The following is a 17,639-nucleotide window of genomic DNA, read 5'->3' on the forward strand; positions in this document are numbered from 1 at the left end:
AACCTAATTTTGTTTGCCTTCCTGTTTTAGATATGACTCCTTCACAGTCTGAAGATGTGGATTTGGGCCATGAACTCTTGGATTCCCTTGTACCCAAGAAATTGATTTGTGCTTTCTGCAGGAAGATATTTGAATGTGTGGAAAAACTGAAAGAACACATTCAGGAACATACTTTCCCTATGATTATCCCTTTTGACGTAGCTGACTATTCTGAGCCAGTGTTGTCTGGTCTTTCTGGACGCACGTCTCCTGGTCCGTTTGCTCGCTTCCGGTGCTCAAAGTGTCCTGCAAGCTTCACCCTCAAATCCAACATGGATCGACATGAGAAAACAATCCACTTCAACCGGAAGAAGATGCAGTGCCCTCACTGTTTCAAACTGTTCCGAGACAAAACAGACTTGAATAGGCATCTTATGTCTGTACACTCCAGTGAACGGCTGTTCATGTGTCTGTTCTGCGGGAAGGGCTTTGGCACCCAGAAAAATTGCACTAGTCACATGAAAGTTTGCTATCTGACTTCCACGCAGCCAATACCAGAAGAGCTTCTGAATAGTATCAATCAAAGTCAGGAATCGGATGATGATGAATAAGAAATTTGTTGGGCTGCGGAGAGAGTGAGGGTGAACTCTTAGACATTTACTTATGGGCCAGTAGATCCTGCCTATACTCTCAGTGCACTGTGAATATTGAGTGATAGGAAGGCAGGGAAATGTCTAGATCAAGCAATGGCAAACTTCAGCCCTCCAGGTGTTTTGGACTTCTACTCCCACAATTCCTAATGACCTATTAAGAATTGTGGGAGTTGGAGTCCGAAACACTTGGAAGACCGAATTTTGCCCATGTTTGGTCTAGATAATGAACTGGAGTCTTAACATTCTTCACCTCTGTGACTCAGACTTACAGAAATGGTAAAACTAAGATGGTCTTCAAATTTCAGGGTCAGGTACAAATGCATTATAGAACCGTAGAGTTGGAAGAGACCTTACGGGCCTTTATTCAGGTAAAATTTCCTTAGGATGTAATGTTTTATTTTTATACTCTGTTTTTTTAAAATGATGCTTTATACAGAGAGTGAGTCTAATTTAAAGCTTTATATTGTAAGCATAATAGCTATTGTGCAGCCGTTTGAGTGTTGCACTAGGATTCTGGAGATTGGGGTCATGGAAACCCACTGGGCTATGTTATAGGCTATGTTATAGGCCCAAGAGAAAGGCATGAGCAAACTTACTCTGAACAAATCTTGCCAAGAAAATACCATGATTCACCTTAGGGTCACTGTAAGTGAGAAACAACTATTTTATCAGCACTTAAAAGTAAATTTGTGGTACATTTTCTGGAAAGCAACCCCCTGCTCATTGCAGGATATCCAGCAAAACCATCCCCAGCAAAGAGTTGCCTAACGTCTTTAAAGACATCCAGAAAATGACACATTTCTTTTCCAGGCAATTGGTTCCATTACCAAACTGCTGTCATTGTCAAAAAGTTCCTTCCAATTTGTAATAGGGTTGTCTTTTATTAATGGTTGTTGAAAAAGAACCTAAAACACTTTTTATTTGGAATGTTCTCATAACAAAAGGTTTTATCCAGGGTTTGGGGCAAAGCCCCTCCATTAATAGGAAGACACTAACTTTTATCCTACTTTCTGTTATCTCAAAGGAAGTGTATGTCTCTACTATCTTGCTTCACAACAGACAAGTTTTTAAAAAGTGCTTTATTTTCACAAGTTGCAGTGTTTAAAGTTTTTCATCTGTGTAGTCGTCTACCGAAAGATTTGGAAACCAACGGGTATGGAGTTTTCTTATCACCAATTCTTCATAAATAGTTGCTAAATAATCCTTTAACTTGCCAATTCTGGGATTACATTTAATTTCTTTATAATTCCTTTATATTATATGGATAGAATCAAAAACCAGATGAAAAATCCTGCCTTTGGATCTTTTTCTTTTAAATAGAAATGGTTTAAACTGTCTGTGTTGACTAGCAAAATTTTATTTTGGGTGTTTTATGGTTGTGTAAGCAAATATTTTCTGTATTCTAATTAGCACAGCTAGCCGGCAATTTTACAGTCTGGCAGCTGCTAAATAATTTATTTTGCTCTTTGACAAACAGTAGGTGAGGAGAAGAGAAAGCACAGCAAGGCAGGCAAAGATTAGCAAATAGGATATCTGTACTTAAGAGAAAACACCCTGTATCTCCAGGAATTGTATGTGTGTTTTAGGAAGAGGAAGCAGGTGTTACAGCCCAAAATAATGGCTATCCTTGAGAGGCTGCTGTGTATTGGATTAAAATACATTCAGTATATTTTGGGGGATGCTGTGTATTTTGGTAGTATATCTTGGGCTTTGCAAAGAATATCTTGGTAGTGTATCTTGGTCCTACTGGGTTTATGGTACAATCCTAGGCAATTTTTGTGTGCATTGCCAAAAAATTTGAAGCATTCAGCATTGTAATACATTTTTTACATTTTTTTTTGAAGAACTGTCTCTGATTTGACTCCTTGTGTTTCCACAGGAAAACCAGAGACAGATCTCAAATTGATGCTTTGAAATAGAAAAAAGGACTGGATCATCACTTTTAAAATTAACTAGTTTTATTTCTTGTTTATTTATAGTATTTGCATTCCTCTTTCTCTCTCTCAAGTGGCTAATAATCAAAATTGCACAATGTATAAATTAAAACCTAAAGTATATAAACATTAAAAAGAAATAAATATGGGACTTAAATCCAGTAAAATCATTAAAACCATTAAAAACCTGTTGAACTACATAAAACATAGCAGTACACCCCTTCCCCAGTTAAGTCTGAAGAACCTTCATCTTTTTGAATAGAAAGCTTTTATCCTACCTCTGGAAGAACAGCAGAGAGGGGCCATTTTGGCTTCCCTAAGAAGAAGGGAGTTTCAAAGTTGAGGGGCATTTGCCACCAAGAAGGAAGGCCCCCTTTCTCGCTCCCACCAACCAAGCTTGAGATGGAGGTGGGACCGAGAGAAGGAAGGGCCTCTCCTGAGAGGGATCTCCGGGTCTGACCAGGTTTGACAAGGTTGAACCTGAACTGTCTAGGGCTTTAGAGGTCATCACCAGCATTTTGATTTGTGGGCGGAAACAGACTGGCAGCCAGTGGAGTTGCTGCAGAAGGGGGGTTCCCCATTCCCTGTAGCCAGCCCCAGTGAGCAACCTTGCTGCAATTTCCAAGCACTCTTCAGAGGCAGCCCCACAGAGAGTGCAGTGGAGTAATCCAGAAGCCATGTAACTAAGGCACGTACCAGTGTGACCAGATCTGGCTTCTCAAGGACAGTTGGCGCACAGGTTTTAGTTGCGCAAAGGCCCTTCTGGCCACTATAGATTCATAGAATCATAGAGTTGGAAGAGACCTTGTGGGCCATCCAGTCAAACCCTCTGCCAAGAAGCAGGAAAACCGCATTCAAAGCACCCCTGACAGATGGCCATGCACCCTCTGCTTAAAAGCCTCCAAAGAATGAGCTTCTGCCATACCCTGGGGCAGAGAGTTCCACTGCTGAACAGTTCTCACAGTTAGAAGCCTCCAGGTTCAATGTCGAGTCCAGGAGGACCCACAAATTCCAGACTTGTATCTTCAAGGGGAGTGTGACCCCATCCAGCACAGACTACATCCCTATTCCCTAGTCTGCCTTCCAACTGACCAGGAGCACCTCTGTCTTGTCTGGATTAAGTTTAAATCTGCCCTCATCCAGACCATTACGGGTGGCAGGCATTGGTTTAGTCAGGACGTTTTCCTTGGCTTTAGTTGGAAAACGTAGGGTGTCTTTTGCATATAGGTGGCACTGTACTTAAAAAATCCAGATGACCTCTCCCAGCTGTTTCCTATATATGTTAAACAGCACGGGGGGATGAAACAGATCCCTGAAGGGACCCCACAGGTGAATGGCCAAGGGTTTAAACAAGAGTCCCCGAGCACCACCTTCTGGGTTCATCCTAGGGAAAAATGGAGCCACTGTAAAAATGTTCCCTTCCCATCAGACTTAGGCAAAGCAAACTGCTGCTGTCTCTCAGCCAGTTTATTCTTCCACATTATTAACTTTTGCCATCTTAACTGCATTCTGATATCGTGGTTTTCCTCTGTGAAATATTGGAAGATAGGGTTTATTTGTCATATCAGTAACACTTTCAGGAAACATGCTTGTTAAACCTATGTATCTCTGCTCATTAAACCAGTGCAAAGCAGTTATTCAAAGCACTGGAAATTTCATTTTCTCCCAGTGCCCTTGCCCCCAAGATAAACTTCACCAGCAAGGTCCATGCTTGCTTAGCTCTTGACCTTATCATTGCTGTGCTACTTTTATTTCTGATCTCTATCTGGATGAGCATGGCTGTCGTTGATCTGTATATACATAGAACACTGATACCTCTTTTAGAGCAACTAAATCAATCTCTAATCCAAAGTTTTTTCCATTCTTATTTACCTCTGTTACATCAATTAAAGTTATCAAGGGCTAACATGAACTCAAGTCCTTTCTGTGCCCCTGATTTTAGTTCACTCATTCATATCTCGCTAGCCTGCCCTATACTTTATGTATATATATTTTATATTATTTATTTATGTATTTTTAAAGTGTGGTTGCTTTTTAAAAGCAATGAATAATCTGGGAATATTTTATTGCCTTATTTAAACTAAGAAGAATTATTCCCTGTCAGCTTTGAAGTGTAGTTTGTAAAGAGTTATCATGGGACAGGCTTGTGTCTATATTTAGGCTTCAGAATCATGACAATGTTTTTGGGTTTTTTAAAGTAACATTTTAAGAGCATTTCTGCAGATATTTTTGACATGTTTTTCATCTTCTCTGCCATTCCTCCTTTTTGTCATTCAAAATAGGACCATAATAGGAAGGTAATGACAAGGTAACAAGCAGCAGAACAATGGAAATTTTGCTTTTCCATACAGCAATGAGTTAGCAGTAAATTACTTTTCAAACCTGTAACTAATAATGAGAACAAAATACTTTCATTTGATGCTGAGTGTATGACTTACTCTACTATGCAATGTATATTTTAAACTACCTCTATTCAGAAGGATTAGCTGAGCTATGCCCTGGGAAAGTAACTCAATTCCAGTATTACCCTCAACATTTGTTCCTTGTGTTCTTTGCGTTTCTCAGGTTAGAAAAATTGGTGCTGGCTTTATTTCATATCAGTAAATCCAGCAGGATTTAATATATGATTTTCCTCAGTTGCTTAAGCAGACAGACATGATTTCCCAATACATAAGAAGCTTTATGTATGATTTTGGGGGTCGTGTTTTCATTCCTAAAATAAAATATGTATTCCATTATGTGTGCTCAGTGTGTGTACGTGTATCTGTTTTTTAAAGAAATGCTGGACTCAGATAGTCCTGACAATGCAGTTCTGATTGAACCATTATGGGTATGTGCTATTAGACTTTTCTCAGGGAATGGAGCTATTTTGAAACTCTGTAAGTGATTGCCATGTTGGGAATGATGCAAAATTTTATTATACAGGCAGTCTCCATTACCAACATCCAATTTACAGATGACTCAGTTAAAAATGGGCAAGACAATAGGAAGTGAGAAATTACTCCTCAGAAAGGAAATTCACTTCTGAAAGGGTTATTATCATGGGAAAAGGGGGTCCCAATGAAGCTTTCTTTCCAATTCTTGTTTCCACAACAATCCTCATTTTTCAAAATCCAATTATCACAGGGACTGAAAGTGAGGTGAAATCCTCAGAACAGGGACTCGTAACTTGGGAGAGACTGCCTGAAGTTGGAAATGAAAGACTTTTTATAAGTTGTAATAACTTTTGAGTAACTGCTACAGGTCTGCTACAATTACAATGCCAAAGATGTTTTTAAATATATATCCTGAAAGCATAAGAGATTTTTCCCTAAAGCTATTGTCAAGCAACTAATAATACTTTATTTTGATAACCAAAATTGTTTAAAAACATGACAAATGTTTTGTATGAATGTAATTGCAAAGAAACTGTTTCATAAAAGTTGCCAGTGCTGTTGTAAATGTGTGTCCATTTTTATGGTGCTCTTCGTTCAAATGGTTTCACTCTGCTGTTGTCCATTCCTTGCTGGTAGCGGCAACGCAAACGCATCTTCCACTCGACTCCAATCCAACTGCATTCTGTTTTCCCATTCTTTTATTCAGAGTTTGTGAATGTAACCATGGCTGAAATCCAATGTAATGAAAAGAGTTTTAGTGCACAAGTTTCAGTTATGGAACAATTAGAGGGTTTTTTTTTGGGGGGGGGGGGGGAATGATTGATTCATACATAGCTGCAAGTCAAACTCTAGCGTAGCTGTCCTTTCTCCATGGTACAGGCAGGTTACCTACTTTTGTTTTTTAAAAGCACTGTGTTTATGTTTAGCTGACCATTCTTTTTTGAAAGACTGTACAATTGGTCTAAGAATTTATTTCTTAGTGATATTAAGGGTACCTTCTAGGCAATATGCCCAAAGCTTTTCTCATTCTGATAGAACATATTCCAAAATCAAGCTTTACAGCTCAGAAAGCACCGGCATCATTTTTAGTTTCCAAATACTGCTGCTCTTTGGTCCCATGGTGTGTGTTTTAGATTGACTTTTAAATGTATTTTAATTTGTATTATACTGATGGTGTGTTGTAACTACCTGTACTATGGCACCTTCACAAAGCGGTTCACTGCTTCAAGGCAGGCATGTTTCCAGTACTGTGAAATTGAGAAATAAACTATGGAATATAATTTCTAGTAATACTGTTTTACAGAGCTAGAAATGTGTACTTGGGGATAGATTTTAATAAAAAATTGTTGAAAAGCCGTTCTGACTTTTGCTATTTGTTAACCAATGAGTCCTATAAGCATTCTTGATTAACTTAGATGGAGCAGATGTAGGTTGCAGAGGGACAGTAGATTTCTAAAAATAGTATAATCCCATGGACCATTGTCTATAGTTGAAGGTGCAGTACTTTCGACCTGCTGTTATCTCTGGTCAAACAGGTTTGGCTGACTTTCTGAAGCACTAGAATAATGATTATCATGGAATGAATTGCCTTATCCCTGGCAACAATGACTGTATTATATCCTGCCTCCAGTTGTCATTGGGAAACTGACAATTAAAGTGCTGCTCTTTTGTAAAGTTGCTTGTTCTATTTCAGGGGTAGAATGGTGCTGAAAATAGCTTTGATTTTGAAGGGTAGCCTTTAAGCAACTCTCAGGGGACTTTACATGAGCAACTTGTGTCTTGATCATCTTGTCTAAACTTTTTAGGAGTTGGGTTAGAAGTGGACCTGTGAAGATGGAACCCAGGTCTGAACACACAATTCATGTATGTTGCATATACAATTTTTGCCCTTTGCCTCATGGTGATTTTATAAATATTGTAATGTAATAATTTTGTACATGAGACAAAAAACATATAATTGAATTATCAGAATGAAAAAGTAACACTATCTCAGCCACCCAGGTGGAAAATTTTGGAGTGCGGAATATTTGGGATTTTGGCATTCTGGATAAGGGATGCAAAATCTGACCTCGTTATGACACAATAATAGTGAATCTCTTCAACATTAAATAAGAATAAGATAAACATTAGCAGGTAGCGAGTCAGATTGTGTCTAAACTGTCAGAATGATGGGTATTTAAAATTACATGATTAGACTGTGTGTGGCAATCGCTGTTTGGATGTGAGGGTGTAGTACTCCAAGATACACTTGTGCTTGGTCTTTAAAATGTGCTTCTTTGCAGAAGAATATCTTACTCTTGATTTGGCTTTTCCTCAATATCCTCAGCTGATGTTCATTTAGTGAACTGTTAATTAGTTCTGAAAGCTGCTTTAAATAACTGAGTTGCAATATAAGAAGTGACAGTGCAAATAAGTATACATAATTACCTACTTACTTTTAATACCCTGTTTCCCCGAAAATAAGACATCCCCAAAAAATAAGACCTAGCAGAGTTTTTGCTGAATTGCTAAATATAAGGCCTCCCCCAAAAGTAAGACCTAGCAAAGTTTTTGTTTGGAAGCATGCCCAGCGCCTGCCAAACAAAACACCAGAGCATGCAGGATTGGTAAATGTACATACGAGTTGTACATGGAAATAATGGTAATAATAAGAAATTCTTGACAGGAATCACAGTTTTTCTGGTTTGGTTATGTTGGTTTATGATGAAAACCACTGTACAGTATATAATAAATGTTCATTTTTTTTGTTCAACGATAAATGTGAATTCTTCTTCATGGAAAAATAAGACATCCCCTGAAAATAAGACCTAGCACATCTTTGGGAGCAAAAAATAATATAAGACACTGTCTTATTTTCAGGGAAACACGGTAAGCAATGTGTAGTCTTTCTATACTTTATTGTTCACTTTGCACACTGATTATGAGCAGTTGAAGAGCCAATTCTACATTAGATAGAGAATTAACTAGGGTGCTAGAGGAGGAAACTTCTTGTTAATATGGCAATATTTTTTCTCCATTTAGTAGTCATGTAATATAGGTATTGGTTTCCAACTGAACATAAATGCACACAATCTGCAACTGTCCCAGTTTGTCGGGGTGATCCCAGTTAATTCCTTATTGTCTCATTTTCAGGCTGCTTTTAAAATGTCCTTCAACATTGCTCCTCCAACTTTTCTCCTTAGTCCTCATCTTATTTTAGTTGCTACAGACTAGGATGGAAACGCAAAAATAAAAAATAAAAATTGCACTCCGTTAAGTTGCCAGTGTGGGGAGCATTGGAAAGGTGGCTTAGCCAAAAACAAACTGCAGCAGTCTTTCCTCGCTTTTGTGTTTTTCCTCACTTTCTTTTTGTTGTTCTTTTGTCACCATGACGACCCTCTGATGTTGGTTGGCCACACAATTTTCATGTATGAAATGTTGGAAGATATGCATATAACATTTTGCCATTGTTTGTTGAACAAACTAATACAGCTATTCTACAAGAAGGAATTAATGTAGGTGTAATAAGCACCGTCCAAGCTGCTATTTTCACCTGTTTTGTTAGACCATATTCTTTCCAGAGGGGGAAGCGTTTCTCCAACGGCTCTGTGAATCCTGCTAAATTGGACCCTGGGGCTCTTGTCAGTGTACCTTCCCCGGAGTCCATCTGAGTGCTGTTGCTCCTCTGAAAAGGATGACAACAGGAAGCAGTATTATTAACAGACAAATAATAATGATAATATTGTTAAATTCCCATCCAAAACTATTTTAAAGGTGACAAAATGTGAGCCCTATAATACTTGCTATGCAAGAGTTTGGACTGTAATAACGTGTGTGTAAGATCAATTAAATTCAAGATTTTGTACTTGATTACTTGTATGCACCTCCTATTTTCAACAATGACAGTGGTTTACAGATAATTGCTACAATTTGATTAATCATTATTTGTTCCTATTGAAGAAGTAAGCATAGTAATACCATGCAACTGTCATTTCACTCTAGGGCTACTTTTGGGTTGTGAAGCGCAGACCTAAATCCAGTTGTTGGTATGTCATTGCATTTCTGGTTCAGTGGCTCACATCAAGTTATTTCTGACCTAATTCTGTGCATCAAGAGCATTGTTGCTAAGACAAGCTCTGATTGAATCTCGGCCACCTGTATGTAGGACAGGTAACAGAGGACGTACTCTAATGCAACCTTCTGGTGCCCTCAAGGTTGTTCTGATCTGCCAAGGGATTGTGTGGGTTGCAATCTGACACAACTGGAGGACACTGGATGGGAGAAGATTGGTTTAGCAGATTGTTGCTTCTTTTTATTGGTACCTCAATAGACTTTGGAAATACTAACATTCTTCTGCAGTAGTGCAATATTTCAGTTGTAGACTTATAGAATCATGGAGTTGGAAGAGACCGCAAGATCATCTAATCCAACCCCGTTCTGTTGTACAAGGAAATGCAATCCAGTAAACACTCCTGACAGGTGGCTATCTGTGCTCATGGCAGATAGACATAACAAAAAATGTATCTCTGATATATTCTGTAGTACAGAGCTGGTACAATGACAGTCAGCATGGTGTTGTGGTTTGAGTGTTGACTATGATTTTGGAGACCCAGTGTTGGCCATGGAAACCCCCCAGGTGACCCCAGGCAAGTCACACTCAGCTTCAAATGACCCTGTAATAGGTTTGTGTTCCAATTGCTGTAAGTTGAAAACACCAACAGAAAACAGAGATGGGCAACTGGAGTGGTCAGAAGTTCATTTCTGGTTTTGTAAAATTGGTATTTGTTTTAATATTAAGCCATTCATGATGGCCTGAAAATGGGTTTTATAGTAGAGGCAAATCACCTTTTTTTGGCCAGGGAAAGGGAAGTTCAAGGGATGTGGAGAGATAAAGGGCTGCAAACCAGCCTGAGGTTTGGGAGCAATATTTCCCACTGAGCCATGAAATGCAATAGAATTATGAGTGTACCTAATTGGAGGGAAGATGTGATATAAATGTAACTAATATGTAATTAATATTTCCTGTTCCTTACTAATGCAGGGGAATGTGTTGGCTGCCAGCAACATAAGTATTGAAAAGGTGTTACTGCTTCTATCAATGTTTCCATATATTAAACTGTTTTGCCTTGTAGAAAACTTTGAGATAAGCTTTGAGAAAAAAATTGTCATTTCCTCTAAAAATGGAATTAGCATGTATACAACGGTTTGGCATTGAGGTGGCAGAATCTTTTGGAGGCAGCTTGGCTTTACCTGTTCTTGTTTAGAATTGACTTATTTGAGTGACTTATATAAGAGGAAAGCATGGGTGTACCTTGTTCTTGGTCAGCAATATGGAAATAGGAAGCTCGAACATGTTAACAATTTTTCTGTGGCTAGATGTTCTGGGGTTGAGCAGTAATGTAGGTCAAGCTAAGTTATTCCTCAGCAAAACTCTTCTTCTGTTCAGATGCCATCACTTTGTGTTAGTGTACACTATTTTAGGCCCACAGTTTTCTCATTGGGGAATCTTAAAAGCTTTTCAGACATTTCCAAATACAGTCCCGTGGACCTATTAAGAAGACAAGATAACATTTTTGTTAGTCAGCCTAATTTTAATGGGATGCCTCCCACACTAAACCATAATCCCAGATTTAAGTCTCCAGGTATTTGGCTAAAACTCCCAGAATCCCTTACTGGGCAGCTGATGTCTAACAAAATCTGGGGACTCAAGATTGGCAATTACTGAAGTAAAATTATGGACTGCATACTGTAGACTCTCTCAAAGAATTGACAAGCTTTCCACAAAGAGAGGTCTGGTTTATGGATTCTGAGTTAGTTTAGATAACAAATGTATTGCACAACCCTTTTGTGTAAATGCTATAAAGCAGGCATGGACAAACCTCACCCCTCCAGGTGTTTTAGACTTCAACTCCCACAATTCCTAATAACCTACCGGCTGTTAGGAATTGTGAGAGTTGAAGTCCTAAACACTTGGAGGGCCAAAGTTTGTCCATGCCTGCTGTAAAGGTATAGTGGAGTAATGTGCGAACAAGGAAATAAACAAAGGTGTCTAGTGCACACTATTTCACCATCTTCCTCGCCTTTGTCATGGAGTCCTGGACAAATGTGGAATGGAGCTACATTTTCAAGGGTGAAGGGAAAAGCTGATTATATGTTCATTCCCCTTCTTCTGTGGATGCATTATAGCCCCTCAGGTTAGGACAGAAGTAACAGGTACTTGCAAAGAAGAAGTTGCCAAAGCTTTGCCCAGGATGGCTGCTGCCATAACCAAATTTCTAGAAACTGAAAGGACAGTATGTCTCTTGGAGGTATTCGGCTGGACAAGCAGCTTTATTCCACTTAAAATCTCGGACAAGACAGGACATTCTAAGCCGCCTTGTGTTATGTTTCCCTTTCAGTGAATGAGTTCACGGTGATCAGGAAGAAGTTCAAGTGTCCCTACTGCAGCTTCTCCGCCATGCACCAGTGCATCCTGAAGCGGCACATGCGCTCCCACACGGGGGAAAGGCCCTACCCCTGCGAAACCTGCGGGAAGAAGTTCACTCGCCGGGAGCACATGAAGCGGCACACCTTGGTAAGTCGGAGCCTTCGGGGTTGCTGCAACAGGCATCAAATTTTTAATTTTATTGTATACAAGTGACAAGCAAAAGCAAAAATTGCATTAACCAGCAAAACAATTGCAACATTCTAAGATATATTTGTATAATCTAGAGACTAAGCCCTTATTCCCCTTTTCAAGAATGCATTCCAACACTGATTTTCTGTTGGAGAACCCTACACTGCAATGGGCATCAAGGACAGATGAATATCAACTTTTGCTATGAAAGGAAAATATCAGTGCATATTGTTGTTGCTTTCCTCAATCATGCGTTTTGGAAGATATGCACCAGGTAGTATGTTTTGCAGCCTGACCTGTTAAAAGGGCTTTGGTTGCCATAGTAGCCCAAACCCCACAGCTTCCCTGCCTTGCCCATGTGGTTGAATGCCCAGCCATCTGTTCGTAGGAGCGATTGCCCCGGAGATGCCCCTCACTTTGCCTCCTTTGGGTAGGCCTGCCTCATGGCATTTGGTAGCGGAAATGTACCTCCAGCTGAAGTTGTGCACATGTCAGGGTTCTTCTCTGTCAAATGAGAGGAACTTGCCATTCTAATTGCATTTGGGGTATCTTGGATAGACTGGTTTATCATTAAATGCAGTTTGTTGACTCTTAAAAACAAGAAGCATTCTGTGTGAGGTGATTATAAAGCAAAGGCAGGCTCATGCTCTCCCAAAACATGGAAGAAGGCACCATTTTATTTGCATTCTGCTTTGCCTCAGTGGGCAACTAGGAGTTTTTGTATTTATAAACAAAATTAAATCTATGTACATTTTAAAGCAGGAATGGGCAAACTTCAGCCTTCCCTCCAGGTGTATTGGACCATAGGCTGTTAGGAATTGTGGGAGTTGAAATCTAAAACACCTGGAGAGGGCCAAAGTTTGCCCATGTCTGTTTTAAAGTGTATTAAGCACTGTCTTATTTAATTTCCGTCTTGCCTTCCCTTTATTAAGGGACTCAAAGCAGCTTACAATATAAGTTAGAAGACAGTAGCTAAGGTGATATATAGTGCAATTTTTTAAAAGCCATTGAACAAATGGTAAAACATTAATGTAAAATAGTTAAAAACACATTCAAAATATAGCCAAGGGTACAGTGCACTAATTAAATATATCCTTAATTAAATATCCTTCTGCTCCAAGCAGTTAAAAGCTGGAGGCATTGTAGAACAAAATGGGCATTGCTGCTGGCATAAGAAGAGCAGATTTTAGTTCCTAGCCGTGGGAGCCACGGTGGTACAATGGGTTAAACTCTTGTACCAGCTGATCTGCTAACCTGAAGGTTGCTAGTTTGAATCCGGGATACAGTGTGAGCTCCCGCCTGTCAGCTCTAGCTTGCAGGGACATGAGAAAGCCTCCCAGCAGTATGGTAACACATTCGGGTATCCCTTGGGCAATGTCTTGGTAGACTGCCAATTCTCTCACGCCAGAAGCATCTTGCTTCTTACACAATTAAAAAAAAAATCCCAGCCATGCAGGCCTTGTATAATAACATATGGGATTTATCCATACTTGTAAACAAACTTTGCCCACACTGCTAAGTCCAGAGCTTGTATCAGCACCAATGCTTTGGAGGGCTGAGTGAATAACATGTGATTCAATTTTTTTCTGTTTGACTGGAGTATATTATAACTTTTTTTAAAAGTGACTCTCAAGCAAACAGAAACTACATTTCTCTGGTATCTACCAATCCACATGGGTTCCATGGCATAACTGAATGTCTATTGTATTGCACTTTTATGGTGTGAAATATTGCTGCAGCTATACTTAATGGTTGTCAGGTGAAAACCAGCTTGAATTAAAGAAGAAATTAAAGAAAGTAATTATTTAAAAAGAAAATACTCCAGCATTAGTGTAATATGGCCTACTAGCTCTGGAGGAAGGGGAGGAGGGGTTGCAGTGGTCTATAAGGAGTCCATCCCCCTGACCAGGTGCCCTATCCCGCAGTCAACCTTGTTCGAATGTGCTCATCTGAGGGTAGGGGGCCGGCACAGTTTAGGGATTCTGCTAGTGTACCGACCACCCCGCTGCACTACAGTCTCCCTGCCTGAGCTAGCTGGGGTGGTCTCGGGCCTGGCGTTGGAGTCCCAGCGGCTCATTGTGCTGGGGGACTTCAATGTCCATGCCGAGACCACTCTTTCCGGGGCGGCTCAGGACTTCATGGCCGCCATGGCAACCATGGGGCTGTCCCAATTAGTATCTGGCCCTACCCACAGAGCGGGGCACACACTTGACTTGGTTTTCTGCCAGAGATGGGAGGAACGTGGCGGTGTGGAGGAGCTCACCATCGTTCCGTTGCCATGGACCGACCATCACCTGATCAGGTTTAGACTCACTGTGCCCCCCAACCTCCGCAGGGGTGGAGGACCTACAAAAATGGTCCGCCCCAGGAGGCTTATGGATCCGGATGGATTCCTGACGGCTCTTGGGGAGTTTCCTGCCACCTTGGCTGGTGATTCTGTCGATGCTCTGGTCACCCTCTGGAACAAGGAGGCGACTAGGGCAAGAGACACAATTGCTCCGGAACGTCCCCTCTCAAGTACCCGAGCTAAACCATCTCCTTGGTTCACTGAGGAGCTGGCAGTGATGAAGCGAAAGAAGAGGGAACTAGAGGGCGTGTGGCGCTCTGAGCCGAGCGAGTCAAACCAAACACGGCTATGTTCCTATCTTAGGACATATGCCGCGGCAATAGACGCTGCAAAGAATTCTTTCTTTGCAGCTAATATTGCGTCCGCAAAGAACCGTCCGGCGGAGCTGTTCCGAGTTGTCAGAGGTTTGTTATATCCCGTCTCCCAAGACGGGATCCCTGACAACTCGGCAGCCCACTGTGAAGCATTTGCTCGGTTCTTTGCGGACAAAGTTGCTTTGATCCGCTCTGGCTTTGACACCATATTAACAGCAGCTTCCGAGGATGTAACACGAGCACCTGCTTGTCCCATTTTGATGGATTCTTTTCAATTGGTTGAGCTCGAGGATGTGGACAAGGTGCTTGGAGAGGTGAGGGCTACCACATGCATCCTAGACCCCTGCCCATCCTGGCTGGTGAGAGAAGCCAGAGGGGGATTGGCCGAGTGGGTGAAGGTGGTGGTGAATGCCTCCCTTCAGGAAGGCATTTTTCCAGCGAGCCTCAAATTAGCTGTGATCAAACCGCTGTTGAAGAAGCCATCACTGGACCCCACTCAATTGGAGAACTTTCTGCCTATTTCCAATCTCCCCTTTTTGGGCAAGGTCGTGGAACGTGTGGTGGCCGCACAACTCCGGGCATTCTTGGTTGACACTGATTTTCTAGATCCGGCGCAGTCTGGTTTCAGGCCGGGGCATGGTACCGAGACAGCCTTGGTCGCCTTAGTGGATGATCTACGCCGGGAACTGGACAGGGGGAGTGTGTCCCTGCTGGTTCTGCTGGACCTCTCAGCGGCCTTCGATACCGTCGATCACGGTATCCTTCTGGGGCGCCTTGCCGGGATGGGTCTTGGAGGTACTGTTTTGCAGTGGCTTCGGTCCTTCCTGGAGGGTCGTTCCCAGATGGTGTCATTGGGGGACACCTGCTCGACCCCACAACCATTGTCTTGTGGGGTCCCGCAGGGGTCAGTACTGTCCCCCATGTTGTTCAACATATACATGAGAGATCATCCGGAGTTTCGGGGTTCGGTGTCATCTGTACGCAGATGATGTCCAGCTCTGTCACTGCTTCCCACCTGTCACTAACGAGGCTGTTCAGGTCCTGAACCGGTGTCTGGCCGCTGTGTCAGACTGGATGAGGGCCAACAAATTGAAATTGAATCCAGACAAGACAGAGGTCCTCCTGGTCAGTCGTAAGGCTGAACAGGGAATAGGGTTACAGCCTGTGCTGGATGGGGTCGCACTCCCCCTGAAGACACAGGTTCGCAGTCTGGGGGTCCTCCTGGACTCATCGCTGAGCCTGGAGCCCCAGGTCTCGGCGGTGGCCAGGGGAACATTCGCGCAACTGAGACTTGTGCGCCAGCTGCGCCCGTTCCTTGGGAAGTCTGACTTGGCCACGGTGGTCCACGCTCTGGTTACAGCTCGTTTGGATTACTGCAACGCTCTCTACGTGGGGTTGCCTTTGAAGACGGCCCGGAAGCTCCAACTAGTACAACGGGCGGCAGCCAGATTAATAACTGGGCCGGCATACAGGAAGCGTACCACCCCCCTGCTAAGCCAGCTCCACTGGCTGCCAATATGCTACCGAGCCCAATTCAAAGTGCTGGTCTTGACCTATAAATCCCTAAACGGTTCTGGCCCAATTTACTTATCCGAACGTATCTCATATGAGCCAGCTAGATCCCTAAGATTATCTGGAGAGGCCCTGCTCTCGGTCCCACCTGCCTCGCAGGCGCGGCTGGTGGGAACGAGGGACAGGGCCTTCTTGGTGGTGGCTCCCCGGCTGTGGAACACCCTCCCCACAAATATCCGACAAGCCCCAACTCTTCTGGGTTTCAGAAAGGCTGTGAAAACATGGCTGTGTGCACAAGCTTTTAACGAGTGATATGATAACGTCGACATGGTCCGATTGAAGGCTGAAGCATGAGGTTTTTAGACAAATGGATCTAATTTACATATGTTTTAATTTTTATAATGTATTTTAATGATGTATTTTTATAGTTTTAATTGATTATATGTACTGTTTTTGTTTTATTATTATGTTCTTGGCATTAAATGTTGCCAACTGTGTAAGCCGCCCTGAGTCCCCCCGGGTGAGAAGGGCGGGGTATAAATTCTGGAAATAAATAGCTGCCACTAGACCACAGAACTCCTTATTATCTGTCAATCTACCTCCGTTGATTGATTTGTCCCAATTTTATTTCTCTTTCCAAGGTTCACAGCAAAGACAAGAAATACGTGTGCAAAGTGTGCAGCAGAGTGTTCATGTCTGCAGCCAGCGTGGGGATTAAGCATGGCTCCCGGCGCCACGGCATTTGCACGGATTGTTCCGGGCAAGGCATGGCCGGCCACTTGGATACCAGTGGAGGAGACAGGTCTCCGGATGGACTGTATGGCCCCGAAGGCCAATACATGGAAGATGGTGAAGACCTCAAGGCAGAAGGAGATGAAGACCTGGTGGATGACGATGACGACATGAAATGGAAGGATGAGGACATCGAAATCTCACAAGATGACGGGATCTTGGAGGACGACAGAGATGGGGTCGACTCCCCGCAGGAGCATGAGAACTCTGGAGATACCGACAAGGATTTCACTTGGATTTCTTAGGGATTTCTGCTCTTTTCCTCATTGGTTTGGGGCTACAGTAGGGAAGAGAAGGAGAAACTCAAATAGCTCTGTCTGTGTCTCAGTATACAAAAGGCCCTTGTGCATGAAGGTTTTTTTAAAAAAAGAAACTAAAGAGAAAACAAGTTCTTTATCTATTCCATTCATATCAGTAAATATTTCCTGTGATGGTACCACTTTTAGTGTCCCTGCCTTTCAATGGGAGTCAGTCAGATTGAATACAGACTGTGCTGAGTTTCCTCCCTCCTCAAATATTTTTCCACTGTCAACTTCAAAAGCAGAGAACTCTTGCTACCCAAACAATAATGATAAAATGTTTTAAAATAACTGCTACTCCCAACAGCAAGGGATTTGGTAACAAGGTAACCAGGAAT

The 17,639-nt window shown here is 42.0% G+C and overlaps 1 protein-coding gene across 4 annotated transcripts in view; it reads left to right on the top strand.

Annotated features, from left to right (window-relative positions):
• The window catches only part of zbtb46 (zinc finger and BTB domain containing 46), a 64,794-nt gene extending 47,356 nt beyond the window's left edge, over positions 1 to 17,438 (top strand). For 3 of the 4 annotated variants that reach the window (XM_062979086.1, XM_062979084.1, XM_008110237.3), the window contains one exon: positions 31 to 6,798. In XM_062979086.1, the coding sequence (XP_062835156.1) occupies positions 31 to 590 (560 nt within the window). In that variant the 3' untranslated portion in view covers positions 591 to 6,798. Of the gene's footprint in view, positions 1 to 30; positions 6,799 to 11,819; positions 11,996 to 16,851 lie in introns of those variants that run through there. The other variant, XM_003220695.4, reaches the window with a different exon arrangement.
• Positions 17,439 to 17,639: the final 201 nt, after the last annotated feature.

Source organism: Anolis carolinensis, chromosome 4 (genome assembly GCF_035594765.1).
Source record: "Anolis carolinensis isolate JA03-04 chromosome 4, rAnoCar3.1.pri, whole genome shotgun sequence".
Taxonomy (NCBI): Eukaryota; Metazoa; Chordata; class Lepidosauria; order Squamata; family Dactyloidae; genus Anolis; species Anolis carolinensis.